Below are 22,067 nucleotides of genomic sequence, written 5' to 3'. Positions count from 1 at the left end.
ACAGACCCACAGCAAGAGAGTGAATATAAAACGCAGAGTTAAAAGTATGTTAATCACAAAAAACGAATGCTCAGTTATCAAATCGGTCCACTTCCCTGCTGCTTTTAACATTTCTGTGGGATTCTCCCGCCTCTTTCAGTCTCTCTTCTCCTCTCCCCTGAGCTGGACTCCAAAATTTAATCGAAAAATCCTAAGTGGAAGCGAAGAAAGCACGGGTTAAAAGGAGGGAGGCAGATGGGCCTCAGTTTGCTAATGACTGATAAAGTGGGAAAGTGAATAAAAGATGAGTTTGCTAGCAGGTGGATAAAAAGATGCATAAACAGCCAGGCTGGGATTGTCTGTACACCATTAAATATGGATGCGTTCCTCAAGACCCAAGGCTAAATAACAGCATCTCCACAGATGTGCTGGAGGTGCTGCTAAATACACAAATCATTCTCTCTCACGGACACACACACACACACACACACACACACACACACACACACACACACACACACACACACACACACACACACACACACACACACACACACACACACACACACACACTGCACCGCCCACCTGCAAAGTATCCTCTCAGTAAAACACACAAGAATGGTCAGAGTGGGGAATATTTTGACAGTGTGCTCTTTAAATTCATGCACACCACTGCCTCCTGTGGAAGCATTTACACACATGCATGCATTCAAAAAACATACACACCACGACACAGTTGCACAGTCATCTCCACCGTGATCAAGAGAGACTCTGCAACTGTCTCCCCTTCGTCCCTGCTGAACCCTGCGTGTCTCTTTCAGACACATCCGGTATTCCCCTCATTCACACCTGCACACACACACGCACGCACACACACACAAACACACAAACACACAGACACACACACAGAGGCGAGAGCAGCTGCCTGGACCTCTATGACAGATGCGTCGGTGTGATCCTCCGCATGCTTACTCAGTTTTCATCCCCCGGCCACGTCACCAATGGGACATGACGACAGCCGCACTTTCACCTCAGATGAAGCATAGCAGCAGCCAAACAAAAGACACACGCCCACACAAGAGCGTGCACGCAACAACTACACACCGCTATTATAAACAGAGTGTGTACAAGCCTGGCTCTCTCATGACAGAGATCTGCAGATATTAAAACGTGTATGTTTTTAGTTTTTTAAGGGGTTAGGACATGAATATACAATAATAATGTTTGGTATGGACATTTGAGTTCAGGAACAACTTAGTCACTCCAGGTATCGGTTTCACATCAGTCACATGAATATGAGGTTGTCTCCTGATGCATTGTCATGACAACAATGATACCCAATGTGCATGCCTGTGGAACAACTAGACATGAATCGAACAATGTCTTTGTTATGAGTCATTATGATTATAATGATAAATTGTAATTTACTTCGGAGATCTGGGAAAATGTTACAAATTTTCGGGTCAAAATTGAAATTTGACATTTGTGTTGTTTATGACCAAACACCTGCAAAGCTGACTTGAATGGCACTTCACTGCCAACAGTCCCCTCAGATTCAATCCCCAAATGTCACACACTTACAGATATCAGTCCCCTAAATGAGCTTGATAACTTGATCAAGATCCATGAAATTAAGATAATTGAAAATAGATCTTTTGATTTATTATATTCTTAGAATTAAGAAACCTGAAAATGGGTGTGTTATCATGTCAAATTATCCACTGACTTACAAAATACAATGCCTGAGTATAAATGTATTGTAGTTGTTTTGTATTGTAGAAAAACAGGTTATCTGGATGACATGAACCTGAATCCCTCCTGCACGTATGTGTCTGTGAACAAAAACAACAGGTCGGCACGTAACAGTCATATTTGTTGTTTATTAGCATAACATGTCGTCTTTGTATCTAATAAATATCAAAATGTCGAGGGAAAAAGAAGTTTGATTACAGTACATTCCATTTGCAGAGGAGCAGAGTCCGACCTACGTGAATTCAAAAGAGAACAGTAGGTCTGTCGGTCCGGGAGTCATGACCTTTGTCCTGGTTCAGGATTGCATCGGTGAACGCCACAGCCACGACCTCAGGAACAACAGCATCGTTTACTGCCGCTCCCGCACTCTTGCATTTGTTGAGGTAAAAAAATACATCTTTACTATTGATACATTCATAGAAATATAAAAGCATCTTCATTTCCTTATTGTGCTTTTATGTGGGGAAATTGCCTTTGCTCTGAACAGCCGAGAAAATGGATCTCAGCAGCTGGTAACCCAGGGTGACGATCGGGGGGGGAAACGCGCCTGCGTTGTGAATTGCGAAACAAATTTGTTATTGGTGGTTCCCTCCAGGCCACATCGCAACATGGGGCGACCACGCTGCTCCTAAAATTACCCGGTTGTTTAAACGTCGCCTGCGTCCAATAAATATGCATCAGTAAATGCAGGATTCAGTCGCTAAAAGGGCGAACTGTGTTTTCCTCTAAATAGGTAAGATAAATGGCAAGCTGGATTTCCACAGGGGTGACATGCAGCATGTTAATGTGTGTCTACAGGCACTACTTCAAAAGGCTCGGAAAGGCATGCAGAGAGAGGGAGAGGGAGAAGGAGGGAGAGAGAGAGAGAGGGAGAGAGAGAGAGAGAGAGAGGGAGAGAGACAGAGAGAGAGAGAGAGGAAGAGAGAGAGGGAGAGACAGAGAGGGAGAGAGAGAGAGAGAGAGAGAGAGAGAGAGAGAGAGAGGAGAGAGAGAGAGAGAGAGAGAGAGAGAGAGAGAGAGAGAGAGAGAGAGAGTATGGACAGAGAGACGGTGGAAAGGAGAAGCAGTCCCCGTGCTCAGTGTGACAGACGACAGCAGGGGCTTCGCTGCCCGAGGCGTAACATTCACCGCCCCCCCCCCACCCCCTACCACTTCCATAACACACATCTTCCACCCACCCACCCACACCCCACCCCCCCTCTTTCCTGAGGGGCCAGTGGTAAAGAGCACAATACGTCCCATCTCTCTCCTCACACCATCGTGCGCCGCCAGTACAACCAGCCGCAACCAGCCGTGCATTGATCCGTCAGGTTGAGTGAGCACGGAGAGATGGGTTCAAAGGAGATGAAATGGCAGGGGTAAGGGGGTTGGGGGTGGGAGGCTGTTAACTGCCCCCCCTCCCCTCCTCCTTGTTTCCAAACGCCATCACCCAGGATGCTTTCTCCTCCTCTCGGACAACCCACTCCACCCTACTAGACCATCTCACGCCGGGAGCAAGAAACGAGACGACAGAAAGAACTCTCTCCACCGTGCCCCCCCACTCCCTCCATTATGGCATGTTGCTCTCTTGAGGAGCCTCAAGGTGTCGGGGGGGGGGGGTTGGAAGTGAGCTGCACCCAGACACCCTCAGCTCCGCAGCAGAACCTACACCCTTATATCCCGTCTAACGACACAACGTTTCTCTAAAAGGCAAAGCTAACACACCCTAATCCTTCTGTACTTGTTTTCATGCAACTGGATTTTTATAGACGTGCCTTTAAAACAAAAGGGAATCTGAGTTGCATCCCTGCAAATGTCCTGCAGTGATGGGAGGGGGGATCCCAGTTGATCAGTTCAGGAACTTATCATAGAAAGTGTCTCCTGCAGAGTCCAACACCCAGGGCTGCTACAAACCCCGGTTGGGCTTGTGATAGCCCCCCTCTAGTCCAGATTGAGGAGAACACCCAGGGCTCTGATGGAGGCCCTCGTCTCCTCCGTCCTGCAGAGGCGGCCTGTGACCCCTTGACCTGACGGAGCCGCAAGCTCCATCTCTGTGGTGGGAAATCTCCGGCGAGCTGAGGGAGGAGGAAGGCATGTGAGGCTGCAGCTGAAGGATGGACGAGAAGGGGGTCGGAGGCGGGGTTGAGCTGGGGAGGGCCGAGTACTCCAGCTGGAGATCCTGGGGTCTGTGCACGAGGGAGTCCATGTGGCAAATCACACTGTGCTGGTGGGGCACTGTGAGCGGAGAGGAAGGCAGTGACAGGGGCGTGTCTGTCCACGTGGAGGCAGTCTGGGGGGGGGGAGGGTGAGGGTGGTGAGGATGGGACAGGTGTGCGCACTGTGTCGGCGAGCGGTGCGACAGGCAGTCGACTGAAGGTGCCGGCACTGATGACATGAGGGTCTCCATGAGATGAGCCATTCTCTTCATGACTTGTCCGAGGTCGGCCACTTCCTTCCCCAGGGAGCTCACCTGCAGACAGAAACACAAAGTATCAGTAACTGTAAACATGGAGGATGTGTGGCATTAATACCCCAAATTCAAACTCATCCTGCATGAGACTGCGGTTAGGCCCGCCTTTCTCATTAGCATAAACACAGAAATGAGGCAGTCAATAAATAAATAAATAAATAAATGTGAAAATGTATTTAAGACATTTATTTAGACATTTCTGTTGTTATTAACATATTTATTTATTTATTTCTGTATTAATTAATTAATTTCCTTTTTTATTTATATATTTCTGTATTTATTTATTTATACATTTATTTATTTATTTATTTATACTTAAGTCATGTATGGTCCTCCATAAAATAAGTGTTACTTTGTATAAATATTTGAAAAAGTGAGTAAATAAGAAGCAAATAGTGAGTAAATATATATTGTTTTTTATTGTTTTTCTTATGTGTGTTGTATTTATTGTGTTTTTATGTTTCTATGTTCATTGTATGCACCAATAACCAGAGCAAATTCCAGGTAGGTGTAAACCTACTTGGCAATATATACCTTCTGATTCTGATTCTGATTCTGAAGGGGGTGTTTTACCAAATGAAGCATTACACACTAACCCCTGAATCCACACATCTGTATATCACATGCAGACAGCTGTCTATTATGTGTCTGCATGAAACGTCCATGTGTTAAAACAACATTCGACAGGCCTGCTGCTGTTCCTCTTGTTCACTGTCAACATGAAATGATTACTTTCTGACGTTATTCAAGTGGAACAGATGGAAAATGGTGAAAAATTCCACGGTGCTCTGTCTATGCAAAACATATTCAATCGTTTCTGTTCAGTGAATTTGAGGCCTCACAGAGATTCAGCAGGACAAGTGCGTATTCTGCGGCTCGTCCATTCTGCGTGACAAAGTGTCCTTGGGCAAAACCCTGAACACCTGTGGATGCACTGTATGAATGTGTGTGTGTGAATGGGTGAATGGGTGAACTGTACTGTAAAGCACTTTAAAGACTATAGAGAAGTCGATATAAATTCCGAACATTTACCATATAATACAAATTGCTGAATCATATTAACTTCATATGGATTTTCAAATTAGAAGAATGGATGTCGATTTTGTCCACATAACTTCAAAAGGAAATATTGCAAAGGGATCTCTTCAATGATTTTACGAGTTAAAGCTCTGGATCTGCTGTGCTTCATTTGAAATATACAAAAAAATGTTACAGAAGGGCAGTATGTGTACAGGAGGGATTATAGCAGAAAGCCAAATCTGATTCAGTGACGAAAACTGTGAAAATGATTGCAAGCTATGCTCCACCTGACTGTAATATTTATGATTATGATGTCTATTGGGGAAATAGAGTTAAGTCCCTCGTCCAGGCCTGGGTGTCTTCCAACTCTGGGACTGAGGATTCTAAATGCCCCTCGTTGCTTGAGGCACAGTTTGACTCTGACACCATCTCCTGCATTCAGATCAATGTCCTCATATGTGCTCAGGGCAAAATTATGATGGTGAGAGAATGGGCGGGGGGGGGGGTCTCCTTCACTATAGACTGTCAATTTAAGCTTTCCAATATCATTTTAAATAAGCTGAACCAGTTTTGAAAGGTTGTGTCCCTCCCTCCTATGTCTCCCAGTGGTTTGTTCCACAGCTTGTTCCAGCTCTGGGGCCTGCACACATGCTCTGTGGAAGCGTCAGTCAGTGGCTGACCTCCAGTCAGTACTGGAAAGAGGTTATAAAGAATGTGTCAGACTTTGTTGTTTTTCCTCTTTTCCACTACCACTCTTTATAATAACACAATTACAATTGTAACCAGGCTGTATTTAGTCTGTTCCATTATCTTCTGGTTGAACCTTGTGCGTTAAGCTATTGGTACAGGGCCATGTCATAAAACACATACATGCATAGAGACAAGAGCTCTATACATATTTAAAAGTCATCATATCTTCCTAAATTTGAAATCTATTAAAGTATTATTATAAATAAATACGTAAGTTATTTCACACGTCACAGCATTCTGGGCTTCTACACGTTGACACCAAAACATTAGATTTCTTGTTAGACTTGTGTGTGTGTGTGTTTGTGTGTGTGTGTGTGTGTGTGTGTGTGTGTGTGTGTGTGTGTGTGTGTGTGTGTATTTGTCAGCCAACCAGGTCAGTTAAAATTGCAGGGCAGAGAAAAACCGTCATCCGCCCACTTTTCTGAGCACGGAAACACCAATTAAGTATAAAGACCCCAGAAATACTGAAGGCAATTTAATAACATCTTCATAAGAAAGCAATGAATGAAGTGTTTCATAATGGTGCCATTAGGGAAAACCAGCTTTTCAAAAGCTGCACAAAGAGCAGAGCTGGGCACAGAGCGGCAGGTAGGAAAACATATAAACCCGCTGGTACAACTCACAGGATATTTACTTATCAGTCATCAATTATCAATTATCCAGTTACTGCCGGTTTGAAAAAGTTAAATTGAGGATCTTTTTAAGGTCTTTATATGACCATAATAAATTAAATTCAAGATTTATTTAAAGTACGACATATGAAGGAATATCAGAGTGCCAGAATTTCCTAAAAAAATGCGGTGAGGTAGCCGAGCAGAGAATAAGAACCCAGTCAAACATACACTAATGTGAAGTTCCTCGCCACAGGAAGCCAATGTTTTTTTTTGCTTCCTTGCTTGCACAGATTGGAGGTGAAGGTTCGCCACTGATACATTTGCATATGTGTGACCGGGTCCTAATCCTCCAAACACCACGATGTCTTTCAAACTACGGACACAGACAGGAGGTATCCACTGTCTCTCCCACAGTCGAGCAGAGATAAATTCGGTCCAGGGTACTTGTAGACTGAGTTATCAGCTCTGTTTTGTCTTGTTTGTAGTTTTATTGCAGCGTGCTGATATCTAATATCGTTGAGAAGAGACACAGAGACATTACCTACAATGCATGCCGGCAAAATATTTAACTTAATAAAGAAAAGGCGAGAACAGTAGGGTTAAATGAACGTGAACATAATTATGACCCAGCCAAGTACGTTATATTTTAATAAACATTAAACTAGGGCTTAAATTCAATGAAATAATTTCAGACTTTTTAAGACTCAGTAAAAACCCTGTTATTAGGATTGCAATATCCTGTCTATGCCTCCAACTCTCAACATGGAGTGGCAGTTGTGTAGTTGTCCTTTCTGGTGATGTATTAAAGACAACCTTTCTAGGAAAACACTTCACCAGGAACAAAAAGGCCCGGGTTACACAGTACAGTACATCACTACGAATTTGGTATTTTCAGGTCAGTCAAAACTTTGGGTCACAGTGTTCACAGTGTTCCCCCTTACGGATGTTTAGCATGTAATATCATGCTGCTATAATTGGTCATTACACTGATAAGAGGATGAGGGTGGGCGGGGGGGGGGTCTGGTGATCAGTGGCACTCTGCATGTGGCGTGTCCACAGAGGGCACGGTCGTGGAGCCCTGCCAACGTGCCATATGCGTCTGCCAGTCAGGGCAGTGGTGACCATTCATCACATATCCCTGCTGCTGGATGCACATCAGCCGTGAGCAGGACACACAGCTCCAGGTGGGATCAGGTCCCTTGGCTGCAGGATCTTTCGGGAGGTGATCGTAGAAATATACTACGATCACAATGGATCAAATCAACCAGGGTGCTCCTGCATGCTCAATGTACAGCCTGAGATATACATACAAGAGTGTAGGAATGAGCTTATCTAACAAATGTTGACATATTATCATTATTATTATACTGTTTTTGTTCATTATATTATTAACTGGACTTTCTGTGGACTTTCTCCAACTGGGCCCAGTCTTATGGTTCCTATGGTTCTTACAGTCCGCTGGATTCAAATATATATATACATATATATATGTCAGGCTGAAAAAGTGGAGCCATACAGGAAGAAGACCCAGACAAAGATGTCAAGAGACTTTGCAGTGATGAGAACAGACACTGTTGTCGATTTGCATTAAACTAAATCATGTGATCTCCGCAGCGGATATAATACACTACTTCCTGTCTCTGCCAGCAGAATTAGTTGCGTCAGAGCAGAGAAGCCCCCCCCACCGTGTTGTGCATGTGTGAAAGGCAAACTGCTGCAACTACGGCTTAAGTAAATCACCAATGGTTTGGCAGGTGAGAAGGAAAGGGTGGGAACAGGGGTAGGGCAGGAGTACTAACCTCACCTGTGCCTGTAAAATGTGCAGAACTTAAATACAATTATTTCAAAATAGAACAAATTTGAGAAACGTAATTGTACTTTATGTAACGTTGATCTTTCTTACAGAGTCCTGATCAGTTGTTCTAATTGAGAAAAATGTTCTCTTGCTCCTTCTTTTATCAGTCCCTTCCTTCCCTGAGGGACTGATAAAAGCCTGGATGTAAACTCTGGCTCTGATAAAAATAGAGAAGCTGAGAGCGACAGGACAGTCCAATCTGACACGCTGTCAACAGAGGGGACCATCGCACAAAACAGCAGCACAACCCACTGCAGCCACAGGTACAAAGTGTCATTAATAGGTACAGTGAATTATGCAGGGATTATTCAGATTTTTCATTTGCATGGTAATTTTTCCACAATTTTTCCAGTCAACCCCCTCAAAAAATGTCCGGATCATACAGCCTATTTCAGTGGGGAGCTGGTGGAGACCAAAACAGAGTTGAAAGAGACCAAACTGCGGCCAAACAACACCATGCCAAATTTAATGTTATACAATAATTAATCAAATTAATACTGTTCGCTAACACATATATAACAAGTTATAATAACTTTATAACAACATTTATAACAAAAAATGACGATATGTCATTGTTGTGTGAACAGGTTGCTCGACGTTTCCAGAAGGTTCCAAAACACAATGTTTAAAGTATAAAGTATATATAGTTCATATGATAATGATTATACTCAGCCTGTAGTATTTGTTTTTGTTGATCACTCTTCATTTACTGTCGACCACCACTGCTTGGATGTGTGTATGCTTGTTTCATTCTCAAGTGTGTCTGTTGTTAGGGTAACCCTGTTTCTTTAGCGTCTGCTCATAATTTTAAGAGCTATTACTCTGAACATTCAGGAAATGGTTCCATTGGTCCAGCTCTCCCGTGTAATACATTATGATTTCCATAACACGGTGTAAACGTCGCCATGTTAAGGCCTCGCTTCAGTCCTGTTGATGCATTATTCATCTCCCACTAGAATAAAACCCTTTGACACGCACAGACGTCACCTCGGAGTCAAAGGTGAGAGATCACAGGTCGCAGCTTCGTTGCTGCGTTCACACAATTTGAGATTCATTAATATGTATCCGCTTCGCTGTGGTTCTGGACAGAATCAGCACCGAAATGAAGTTTTCGGTTCAAAAGGCTTCACCTCTGAACGACTGAAATTCATGTTATTCTGTTTAGAGGTGCAGTCTCCTATGAGCTGAGACCGAAAAAGTGAGAACTGCACACCTTGTTTTTTTTAAGAGTAGATCACAAGAGTGTTGTGGAATATTAGGGCCACTTTGAAGAAAGGAAAATCTGTTTTTCGAGAGTAAAGTTGGAACTTTAGGCTACGTGTCATTTTAGAGGAGGGATATCATGAGATCATCCTGTTCCCTATGTTAAGTGAGAAATATGAAGCATCTTGTTAAGTTATACTTTAAGCATAATGTTCACAAATAATGTAATACTTTATATTAATCAGCTCCACATTATCGTTGATATCAGGACTTTGAAATGATTGTAATAGAAACTTGAAGTCTATTCGAAGAAAAAAAAAAACATATTTGAAGGAAATTCCCTCTTGAGTGCGGGAGGAAATGCTTTGTAGTGGTTAAGTGGAAGGTTATCATTGGTAACGTATACAGGTGTTATTGGTTCAAGATTTTGTCCCCAGAAAAAGTGAAAATCTGGCAAACATGGGTTCTAATCCTTCTTTTTCCCTTTATTTTTGTCAAATAACAAGTTTCCTCTCAATAACGACTTTATTCTCATAATATTAGGACAATTTTATTCTGCAGTTTCAGAGTTCTTTATCTCCAACATGGCCCTTATACTCATTACTGTAATACAAGCGACTCTTGATCTTTGATTTAAAAAGTGTCCTATTGTTGTTAGTTATTGTTGCTATCGGCCTATTCTGCATTGCACAACATGAAGCTGACCACTGTAAATAACTTACCGAAAGCAAATGTCCACACAAATCCATAATTAATTTATGAGTTTTCATTAACAATTAATAATGTTCACACATGCTAGGTGCTAGCGTTCATGTGACAGGTTACATATAATGTCCTCATTTGTCAGTTGTGCGTGTGATCGCGGGGAGCAGAGAGGGTTTAACCCCCCCTCTTCATCTCCTATGGTGATCGGAGTGGATGGATGCAAGTCAGGATTAACAATCTACAAGACCCCGCTGAGAGACTTCCTGTCAAACAACGGCCCCCCACAGAGACGGAGAAAGGCCAGCGAGGCCAGCGTTTATAACCGTGAAGGTGTCGTGCCACCATCTTTCACACTCCTCTTTTTATCCTTTCCCTTTATTTGCCCTTTGTGACATCCGCCTTTTCTCCTCCTCCTCTCTGCATTGCTCTTGTCTCGTCGCTCTTTTCTATGAACATCCTACAGACTGTGGCTCAGTGGGATATTTAGAAATAAAAAAAAAAAAACACTGGACTTCCTGAGCGTACATTTTCATTTTTTTCTTGGTTCATTACTTCTCTCAATCCTATCAGCGACATGCTGACATGGCCATGTGTCCGAGCCCACCTGTCTCCCTTCACACACAAACCACAGACACACAGTTCGTTCTACCTGCTGGTCAAGATGTCGCAGTTGCCCCCTGGTCTCTTCGGCTTTTGCTGCTAATTCTGCCGTACTGATCTGCAGCATATCTGTGACACAAATTAACGAGTTAAAAATCACTTCCAGGCTTCGAACAAGAAGTACAAATTTGCACCCGGCAGGTATTGCATGGAGGCAGCTGATAAATCTTCTGAGCATCCACAGAAAATGTTAAATTACATAAATCATGCTGAATGTACAGCAGCTCTGCAAGGCTCAGGATGTGAACATTGCTCACTATGCAGAATTCGGCAGGTTGGAGGTAAATGTGTCATATTTGAGAGGTAAAGTGCAGTGTGGTGTTGGATGGGAGGACCTGTGGCAGACGCTGAGGCACTGATTGGTTCACTGACAGGACCGCCTTGGGTGGTGGAGAAGGAGAAGGCCAGGGAGCTCTCGGTCCCCTCACTGTCTTCTGTACCGTCCACAATCCTGCAGCAGGAAGACAAGATAACGTATTTATTATTGGATCCTCTGTGAACAACATTGAAATATAACATATTGGTAATTTGTACACTACATGTGTGACAAAATAAACCCACCACTTATTGCAGCACAGCTTATTAATTAGCACGTTTCATTTAGTTTGTTTGATCCGTGCAAAAAAAATTACAAAAAGTCATTGTTGGCCCCTGTTCCCAATCTTTGACTTGGATGACACATTTTCACTTCCTCCCACTATCCAGTAAGAAAAGTATTTTTACGAATGTTTACATTTTTAAGTCCAAATTGTCCCATTTATTAATTTCCTTCCTCTACAGGTGAAGCGACTTGGTCATGTGATCTGTGTTGCCAGTGTAGTAAAGTTTGGCCAATCTGAGACCCTCCAAGCTGAACCCTGATCCGTTACTGAGCACAAAGAAACTCTAACATCTGATTCACTTCAACTAAGTTTAGTAAAGTAAACAACGAGAGGTCACACAAATATTGTTTCTCACTTTTGTCTCAGACCAAGCTTTGCACGACAGGCTCTGTGCAGAATAACGACCAAAATAGACACAGCGGCGCACAGAGACACAGGCCTACACAGGTAGACAGACAAATCAATGGTGACCGAACTCACCTGGGGCTGAGGTTGGAAGGGTCTAAAGTGGTCAGAGTAATTTCCTGGATCTTGCTCCGTGAGCTCCTGGAGCCCTGTACCGTGGTCTTCTGGCCGGGTCCGCTCAGCAGAGTCCTGGCACTGGCGTCCCTGAGGTTCACAGCTCGGTTCCGCTGTGATGAAGGAGACACAGATGGGGCCCTGTCTTCCTCCTCATCCTCCTCATCGTCGTCTTGTTCCTCCTGAGCCTCGATGATGGACGGATAACCCTGCACCACTTGGCCGTTCCTTCTCACCCCTGACTGGAAAATGCGAGAGAAATTGTTGCAAGCAGCAGTTCACCTGAGATTTCAGGACATTTTCAAACTTGGCATTGGAGTGCCGAGAACTTTTGCAGGTTATATAACTAGGGAAAGAAAGCAGAGAGCTGGCATGGAATTAAAATCTATTCATGTTGAGTTGAGTAATCTGAAGAATCAGCCTTGATGATGTCAATGGAAATTTGCTTGAATGCGACCAATATTGCTCTTCTCCTTTTTTTCCCTGATTTCTCTAAAGATGCTGAAGCTTTTTTTGTTCAATCACGACCCTGGAACAAACAGAGGGACTATTAATCATATATATATATGTATATATATATATATATATATATGTATATATATATATATATACATACAACTGTAAGGAGCACAACACTCGGGCGGATTTAAGGGCGATAGTGTGGACCAAAAAGCCCCAGGCTGCAAATGTAACCTGCAGAAAAATGTACAAAATGAGTGAGCTCTGAGACATGTTCTCATTTGTCCAAGGTCTGCAATTGTGCTAAAATGCTGTGAAGCTGATCAGCTGCAGGATTAGGATATAATGAGGTAATGGGTGGTATAAGGTTGAAAATAAGCTATTGATCTGTGGCCTCTGACCCCCAGTCCACTCAAAGGAAAATAAAACCAGCCTGTGGTTAATGGCTCCGCTCAGCTTGATTGATTTTGCGGTAAAATACCTGACTGCAGTTTATTTTATTTGTGTAGATTCTCAACAATGAAAGGATGTGGAGCATTTCATTGCCCCTCTGCTCTGGTTTAGCCTTGATTTAACGATTGTCAACTCATTTCTGTGCAGCATTGATCTCTCTCCTCGTTCAACCTGCCTATACCAAAGGAAACAAACATCTCTTAATCAGTATCATTAAGTGTAGAAGAGGGATTGAGTCCATTATCAGTAGAAAATGTATCTGCGGTTATATGAGTTCATTTTTTTCGAGGGCTTATTAAAGGGTTGTGTGGAGTCTTTTGGGTAAACGGTGCACTTGTGTGGCTTTAGATTGTAAATCGTCAATCTGTTTGTGTGTGTGTGTGTGTGTGTGTGTGTGTGTGTGTGTGTGTGTGTGTGTTGTGAGAGAGAGAAAGTGTGGCTTGTTACCTGAGGATCCAGAGCTGTTGTGGACAGTCTAACCTTAACCTGGAGGAGAGCCAGAGAGGAAACAGTAAACGATCTGTGGGAGCGGCAGCAATGTGAGATGTGGCCTTTCTTTCCTAAGTTTTAATTTACAGAGGAGCCATTTCACAAAGCTCAGCAGTAAATAAGATTCTAGAGTGGCTAAAAGAAAATAGCATGATTGTATGGCTTGGGGTGATGCAATGCTGCAAAGTAATTCACCTTAATACAGTGACCTTCCTGTGCTGTGCTCATATGCATAACAGTGATGTCCAAAAGACAATCTCAACATCTCAGCCACAAACACACCCTGAGCTGCTATCCTCCCTTTGTCTTCATCCCAGCTCCACTCAGACCTGTGGTTTGGGCTGCTCCTCTGACCATTAGTGTCACCTTAAAGCCCTGCGGCAGGTAGTGTGTGTGTGTGTGTGTGTGTGTGTGTGTGTGTGTGTGTTTGTGTGTGTGTATGTGTGTGTGAAATTGGGGCAGTGGTGTTTGAGCAGGAGAGGCAGAAACACCTGACTGTAATTACAGCAGCAGAGCTCCTCCGAGTGCCATGGCTATTTTTTGCTTTCATTCTCTCTTTCTATCACACACACACACACACACACACGCACATACACACACACACACGCACAGTTATTGAAAGTTATAACTGATGCAAGGAGGGCAATCAGTGGGGATATGGTATAAAACATTTTCTTTGCATTGAGTATGATTCTAGATGTATTCATGCAAACACACCCGGTTAATTTGAGGGTTTTGGCTACTTTGAGACGTCGTGTGTAAATCTCTGCACAATGACTGCGATGGACTTACGTGTGTCTCGTGTCCCTCCCTCAGGTTGTAGGTGAGGTCCTGCTGGATGTCCTGGACGAAGTGGTGGGAGTACTCAGGGTAAAGGTCCAACACCTCGTACAGGCCCCTCAGGTTAATACACTGCAGGTCACAGTAGGTCAGAGCTTTCACGTCTGCGTTGGTTTTTATCACCCGGTCGTCTAAGGACACATTCGCTCCAATCAGGTCACCTTTACCTGCACAGAGACAGAGGGAGATATTTATATTTATATGTGAGTGCAGTGGAAGTGAGAAACAGCATCACAGCATAATGTTTACATGCTGGTAAGAGGGGTTGAAGTTGTCGACCCTGGTGAGACTGTGATGCAAACTGCGAAGCATCGAATCTTCCATTTACTGAGCAGTGTCTGAGAGAGAGTGCACAGTTTGGAGTGAGGGAGAGATTTGGAGCAGTGCAGTGTTCAGGCAGTTGGACGGCCACCTATCTGTTCAACGCCACGTTTAAGGCCTCATGTCGGGAGGCCTCTGAACCTCTGATGTGTCTGTGAGTTGCACTGAATGAAGTGTTTTATTGACAGGAGAGAAGCTTGTCCATTGATCCAATCAGAGCAGGTAGCTAACATTAGACCCCGCCTCCTTTAGATCAAAGCTCAGCGACAGCATCCCTGGTGAAGAAAAACCCTGAGATGGATGAGTCCATGGTCACAGCCTTAATGATGTTGTCTACCTCTGCATTAGGGAATATACACTCAGGGTGTACTTTTACTTTAGTTCAATAGGTACATTTAAAACAAGTTTATTTAAAAGTAAGTACTTACTTTTACTTAAGTAGAACTGCTGATGTGCTACTTTCACGTGACCACATGTATGTCTATTTATTTGTACGTTCACTTTTTTCCTCCCATCTCTAATCAGCCGTTGTAATATTAAACCAATGGGGAGCGAAAATGATGAACCGTCGCAAGCAACACAACCACAACAGGGGAATGGTTATCATCAGAACACCTGGCATCCCATTGGAGGAGAGCTGAAGCTGGAGTGCAGGAAATCTGAGCACAAGCAGGGTGTATTTGAGTGCAAGTGCAGAATTTTGAGTGAAAGCATCACAAAATCTGAATGTGAAATCCAAACCTTTCACTTAAAGGGAAAAATCTCCATATAATTTAGGCCTTTTGCCGACTGTTTCTGCTTCTCACATCACACATAACAAGACCATCTAGTTTCTACATTAACAATAACGTCTCGTGCTAATTAACCGCTAACACTTGTCAGATGACAAATAAAACGTTAACGAGCACGACTGCTCGTCTGTGAACGCGTCGGCCACAAAGTGAGGAAGATGTGACAGGTGGAAGTGAAATGTGAGAGAAAAAAGTTTTAAGAGACTAAGACATTTGTACTGTTCACAGCCTGAGATGATTATTTCTGAAACATAATTTGTCTTTGTGTTAATACCTTTTTAGTGATGCGGCTGTGACGGCTGCTTCCTGTTTTCCTGAACACGGGGGCGGAGTTCCCCGTTAGTGTTAATGCCCCTAAAGCTGTGATCAAACATTCATGCTCATTGTGAGCGCTGCTCAATTAAAGCTGATGAAGCACCAGTCGTGACCGTTCTTACTCTGTTTCTCTCAGTCCACTCCCCCTGCTCATTATGTCACTAATTTCTTCTCACCCTCCCTCCCTCTTTCTGTTTCCTCATCCCCTCTGTGCATATTTCCCTTCTTTCTTGCTGTTTTCCTCCCTCTTTCTTCCTTTGTAGACGTTCCGTCATTCCCCTCCTTCTGATTTCTGTCCTCTCTTAGGTTTCTACTCCCTGTTTTCATTCATTCATTCTTTTCTACCTTCATTCCTTTTTTCTAAATTATTTTTCCATCCTTTGCATCCCATTCTTTGGTGTTTCCCTCTCTTTTCTCACCCCATTACCTCCCTCTTCTCTATTTCCTTCTTGCTATTTATTCTCCATATTTTCCGTCTTCCCTTTCTTCCTTTTCTTTCTTCCTTCCCCTTGTTCTTCTGATATTTGGTTCCCTTACCTTTATTCGGTCATTGTTTCTGTCCTTACTTTTACTTTTCTATTCCCTGTCTTCTACTCTCCATGTCATTCTTCTTTAACTTATTTATTCAAGTTTATCTTCCTGCTTTCACGTCTCCACCTTTTCCTCCTTTCTCTCCTTCCGCATTAACTTGCTTCCTATCGCTGCTTCTGCTTTTCTCCCCACTTCTCCCTCTATCTTCCGTTCACTCCTTCACTCTGCATCTGTTGGATTTCTTTCAGATATCCCACTACACACATCCCGTCTTCTTCCTATCTGTCCGTCAACCAAACTTTCTCTTCAACCTCTCAGTCTCTCGCCCGTCTGCCGCGCTCCCACTCCGCCACTCTCTATTATGTGGCACTGAGCCGTCACTGCACACTGGTGTCGTGACAGGGAAGAAGAGGATCGAGGGAGACGGATGCACATGGAAAGAGAAATGGATCGAGAGAAGCTGTTCTCTCCTTCAGTCAGACACTGTCAGCCTGACCTTCTGCACAGTCAGCAGACGAGCACAGAGACAATGCTCGGCACCTTTTAAGCCTCCACACCCACGCACACACATACACAAAGTATTTTGTGCACAGGTAAACAATTCCAGCTATTTGATACAAACGTGAACCAAAACCCACAAACTTTCTTCAGAAGGAGCATTAGCATTGAGGTGCTGACGGACAACAGGTAGACACACACACACAGATACACAAACACACAAATACAAGGATTTGAAGTACCACACACAGAGACAAAGGGTCTTCAGATCTTTAACTTGCTTTCTCATATTGACTCACACTCTATGCTGGCACGCACACACACACAAACCGACACACACACACATACACACAAACACACATATACAGTAACCGTGTGTCATGCAGGTCATATAGAAGAAGTCCTAAGGTTACTCTGGACAAGACGCAGTGTTATATGGCAGATGTGTGGTTGGGAATACAGCAAGACTGAGAACTGTTTCCATCTTGTTTCAGATTTTTGCAAGGGGAAGTGAATAATATCAATTTTGCTCACTAACTTTTAAAATTAATGAGCATCATACTTTTTTGAAAAGGTGGGGGGGATAATATATTATATCACCCAACTTCATCAAAGCTGTGAAAATAAGGAACTCATCTCCCTCAGCTTGTCTGCAGTCATAGATAAGGTCTTACAGCGAGAACATATTGTTGAAAAAATGGCATCTAACTCAAGTTGATTTTATGGAAGTTAATAATTAATAATAACAATGGGCTCTGAGGATGAGCGGTGGCCTTTAAGACACCGTAAAGCTTCTTCCTCTAAACAATGAGCTCATTTACAGGCCACAGCTTTATCGCAATGAGCCACCTGGAGCTTTATTATTTAGCTTTCATAGTAAAACCATAATGGTGGCATTATAAGTGGCCAACCCATGACTAAACCCTGTCGCCTTCCCTTTATCCTACCCAGGATGGCCAGCACCATGCCGTCCTTCAGCACCTCCATGGAACCTGAGCAGACTAAGAAGATGGCCTGGAGAGCGTCGCCCTGACGGAGGAGGTACTCTCCTGGAGCGCAGAAGGAGGTCTTGATGTGCAGGGACAGGGAGCGCAGGCAGCCGCGGCTGGCGGAGGCAAACAGCGACAGCTCCAGGATCTCCTTGTTAAGGTGCATGGTGATGTCGGACCGCAGTTCGTCCGGGAAGTCCTTCAGTAGCTGTGGAGCAGATGAGAGAGGTGGTGAGGCAGGAAATGAGATGGAAGGAACTTTATTTAACTTCCATTCGGCCAATAAATTGGTATGTGTTCAAAACATAATGACACGCTTACATTTATGATACCTGCCCTCTGGACTCTCAGACATTCTCAGAGAGTCCTCCAGATGTTTATCTTAGAAGTTCTCTCCCTTTTTGAAATGATCCTTGACTTTGGGAATGACCTCTGACCAGCTATTGGATGGCTGTAGAAGGAAAGTTCTTGACCAATGTGTCTTCATGTTCGGACACAAAAACATGTCCTTCTTTAGTAAGAAATCCCATGGGGGACGGCATTTACCTGAAGTCATGGGCGGAACCACTCTCTCTATATATATTGTGTGTCCGACCCCTGGAAGTCAGACTTCACTATTTGCATGTGATTTCTCCGGGTATACCATGGTGCCCGTCCTGACATGCAAATCTTCTGTGTAATAAACATATTACACAAACAAGAACGAGGTCCGCTGAGTTTCCTACATCATCACCAACTTCAACACGTAATCGATCTCTCGGCTGCCCAGAATATACCTTAAAATAAAATAAGATGATTAGCTTTGCTTTGCACAGATAATGTGTCAAAGTATATTTTTATTTCTCTATGAAGGCTAACGGGTTCAAATAGTCGTCCTTTAACCAAAAGGTCAGTGGTTCGATCCCAGTCTTTCCCAGTCCGCATGCCAAGGTTTCCTTGGGCAAGATACTGAACCCCAAATGGTTCTTTCTCATAATGCAAGTGCTGCACATAGATGCACTGTATGAATTTGTGTGAACCTATTTCCCATTTACATCAATACTATAATCTTTTGTTTGAAAACGGCAATTTCAACTATAACAATCTCTGTCCACACAAGTGTTTTGGCTAAGTATCAGTTTTAATCCCCGTCCATACTTTGCCCAGGAGTCAAACTGAATCAGAGCCAGCAGTGTTTCCAAGCACCTCAGTTTTAGCCGCTCTAAAACTGTGTTTTAGACGTGTTAAAAAACGTAGTAGCGTAAATGTAGCCCGAGTGTTGATTTTACTAAATGATGGTTCCTCCGAAACATCTACCCAAAGCGAACAAAGACATTATAAACTGAGCACAGCACATCTACAACCAAACTCAATCTGGAAATTCACTCTCACTGTTTAAAAAAATTAGAGTCAAAGCCCCACATGCCATTTATCCGTCTCCTTGTCAGGACAAAGATCTGGAGCTCACCGTCGCACTGAGTCGATCAATGAGTCATCAGAGCCCGGCTGACTATAATCAACAGGCCCATCTATTATTCATCTGTCTGGGATCCATCACCATCACCATCATCATCATCGTTCCATCTAAGCGCTGGTTCGGGCTCTGACAGCTGTCTCGCAGGCATCCACAGCCTGGAGGGACGAGCTGCTATTAGACTACTGACTGACTGGCTTCCCCCGGCTTGTTAAGAGGAAGGTGCCGCTCACCCTCCTGCTCTGCTTGTGTTTTCTCTCAGCTATTCTCACACCACTTTGGCAAATTGAGCTCCATCTCTGCCTTCTTGTTTGTTTATTTTAAATATGTATCTGTCTGATTTTCTGTCTCACATAACCTGCAATAAATGTCACCATAACATAAACGAAATCCAAGGACAAACAGTGTCATGCATAGAATCTGTGTGTCCTTGTGACATGGTAATAATCATGTAATAACGTCGTATCGATCATATTATCGCTCCGATGATGAGTTTAAATGTGCCCGATGAGTGAGAAGTGAGAAGTAGGCGATATTTCGAATGAAGTATTGATCTCTGTGTGTGCTGAGCTGCCGAGTGTCAAAATAACTGAAGTGAAAAAGGACAATAAGGATTTTATACAGCAGGGGCCACTTTCCCCATGTGGTCTCAGACTTTTGGGTGTGCCTGTGATGTGTGGAGGCACAACAACACTTAGATTGCGCTCATGTCTTCTTCCTCTTCTTTTTATTTTACCTCATTACAGTCGATGCCGTTGTTGACCGACCAGGTTGTCTGAAAATACTCCAACATTCGCTGCTTGAGGCTCTGCGGGAGATGATGGACGCGTATAAAGTCCTTGAGGTCTTTGGTTCTGGTGTGATACTGAGACCAGCGCGAGTACATCCTCTGGATGATGGCCGTCACGTTACCAAAGACCAAGGCGTGCATCAGCGCTGCGGGAGAGAGGAGGAAGAGGAGGAGTGAGGAAGGGATGAGGGAGAGTAGAAAAACATTTGGATGATGTTTTAATGGCCGAGGATGGCACCAGCACATTCATATATTTTGTATCTCACTGTAAACAGAGAGAGACAGCAGGGGTTGTTTCAGTGACAGTGAAGAGCCGGTCAAAATGAATGTGATGACTAGGACTATGGGGTGCCGTTTGTCAAAGCAGCTCACGCTGAAAATAACAGCAACATTTTGTCACATTTAGCTTCAAACCATGTTTAAAAAACTGGTGTGAATTTTTGAGAGTCACTTTTTTGCACATTTACAACAATGTTTGTCAACTTTAAGATATTTTAAATATTTAAATCCAAATGTTAAATGTAACACTTAAATGTTAAATGTTAAATCTAAATGCTAAATCTAAATCTAAATCTAAATGTTAAATTTAAATCTAAATGTTAAATTTAAATCTAAATGTTAAATCTAAATCTAAATTTTAAATTTAAATCTAAATGTTAAATCTAAATGTTAAATTTAAATCTAAATGTTAAATTTGAATCTAAATATAAATGTTAAATCTAAATGTTAAATCTAAATATAAATGTTAAATCTAAATTTAAATCTAAATGTTTAATCTAAATGTTAAATTTAAATCTAAATGTTAAATTTAAATTTAAATCTAAATGTTAAATCTAAATCTAAATCTAAATGTTAAATCTAAATGTTTCGGGTGAAACTAAATATTTAGCTAATATGCAAATTCAAATGCCGGTTACAGGAAGTAATAACAAAATAAAAGCTCGAGGAAGTCTTAACGAAGTCCTGTGTGTGTCTGTGTCTGCTTCCGCCTCACGTCCCTCTGTCCCCCGCACACTTTACACTTTAACAATAAACACCAGCGCTGATCACAAGTTATTAGGACACCTACAGGACTGATGTTATGATTTCATACTATCTCATAATAATGAGATACTGACTGCAGGGTCTGTCATGGGAGACTGTGTGTGTGAGTGGGCTGTGTGCGTTTGTGTGTGTGTGTGTTGGGGGGGTGTATGCTTGTCTCTGTTCCTCTTCACTAAAACTGATAATCACATGTATTTTTTAGTTATTATCCGATGATGACCGATCATGACTTCGGATCGCTCCGTCACTTTAACGCTGTCAGTCCTGACGGTGCGCGTCACGTTCTGCTCGTGTTGTGTGGAGCGGGGAACTACGTGCACACGGTGTTTAAACATGTGTTTCATGAGCTCAAACAAACACAAAGTAAACATCAGTCCTGTAGGTGTCCTAATAACTTGTGATCAGCGCTGGTGTTTATCGTTAAAGTGTAAAGCGAGCGCGGGACAGAGGGAAGTGAGGCGGAAGCAGACACAGACACACACAGGACGACCAGACTTTTAATGAGCGTCTGTTCTGATGCTGGAGCAGCGCTGGTTATAATGATTCAGCGGCAGCACATCGCTAAGACAATGAACGGAGCAGAAAACATGGATCGATCCTGTTATGTCTCTGTATCGATGCACAGTTGCCCACTTCCGCGAGTAGGGCGGCTGTCCCCGCAGCCGCTCAGCCTCGACTTCCCTGCTCTGTGGCGCCCCGCCCACACTGTATCTCATAATAATGACTTAATATGTCATTATTATGAGATACCCTGATGTACATTGTCCTAAACTTTCTCGGGATCTCGCAAAAGTCATTTTGCTGTCCTCATTTTCCCCCGTGTCCCCTGGGGGGCTCCGTAATAAACACACTCTGACTTCCTCAAGCTTTTATTTTGTTACTACTTCCTGTAACCGGCATTTGAATTTGCATATTAGCTAAATATTTAGTTTCACCCGAAACATTTAGATTTAACATTTATATTTAGATTTAACATTTATATTTAA

The 22,067-nt window shown here is 43.1% G+C and overlaps 1 protein-coding gene across 1 annotated transcript in view; it reads right to left on the bottom strand.

The window, feature by feature from the left end:
* Window positions 1–3,616: 3,616 nt before the first annotated feature.
* kcnh8 (potassium voltage-gated channel, subfamily H (eag-related), member 8) overlaps window positions 3,617–22,067 on the bottom strand; it is a 52,703-nt gene continuing 34,252 nt past the window's right edge. Inside the window, exons 9-16 of the mRNA XM_061092853.1 lie at window positions 19,984–20,183; window positions 17,753–18,002; window positions 14,302–14,516; window positions 13,468–13,506; window positions 12,070–12,350; window positions 11,323–11,438; window positions 10,977–11,056; window positions 3,617–4,180 (exon numbers count right to left, since the gene is read on the bottom strand). Of these exons, the coding sequence (XP_060948836.1) occupies window positions 3,617–4,180; window positions 10,977–11,056; window positions 11,323–11,438; window positions 12,070–12,350; window positions 13,468–13,506; window positions 14,302–14,516; window positions 17,753–18,002; window positions 19,984–20,183 (1,745 nt within the window). The remainder of the gene's footprint in view (window positions 4,181–10,976; window positions 11,057–11,322; window positions 11,439–12,069; window positions 12,351–13,467; window positions 13,507–14,301; window positions 14,517–17,752; window positions 18,003–19,983; window positions 20,184–22,067) is intronic.

Source organism: Limanda limanda, chromosome 19, assembly GCF_963576545.1.
Source record: "Limanda limanda chromosome 19, fLimLim1.1, whole genome shotgun sequence".
Taxonomy (NCBI): domain Eukaryota; kingdom Metazoa; phylum Chordata; class Actinopteri; order Pleuronectiformes; family Pleuronectidae; genus Limanda; species Limanda limanda.
The sequence above is the reverse complement of the archived record's forward strand: the minus strand, read 5'-3'. Positions and strand labels throughout refer to the sequence as shown.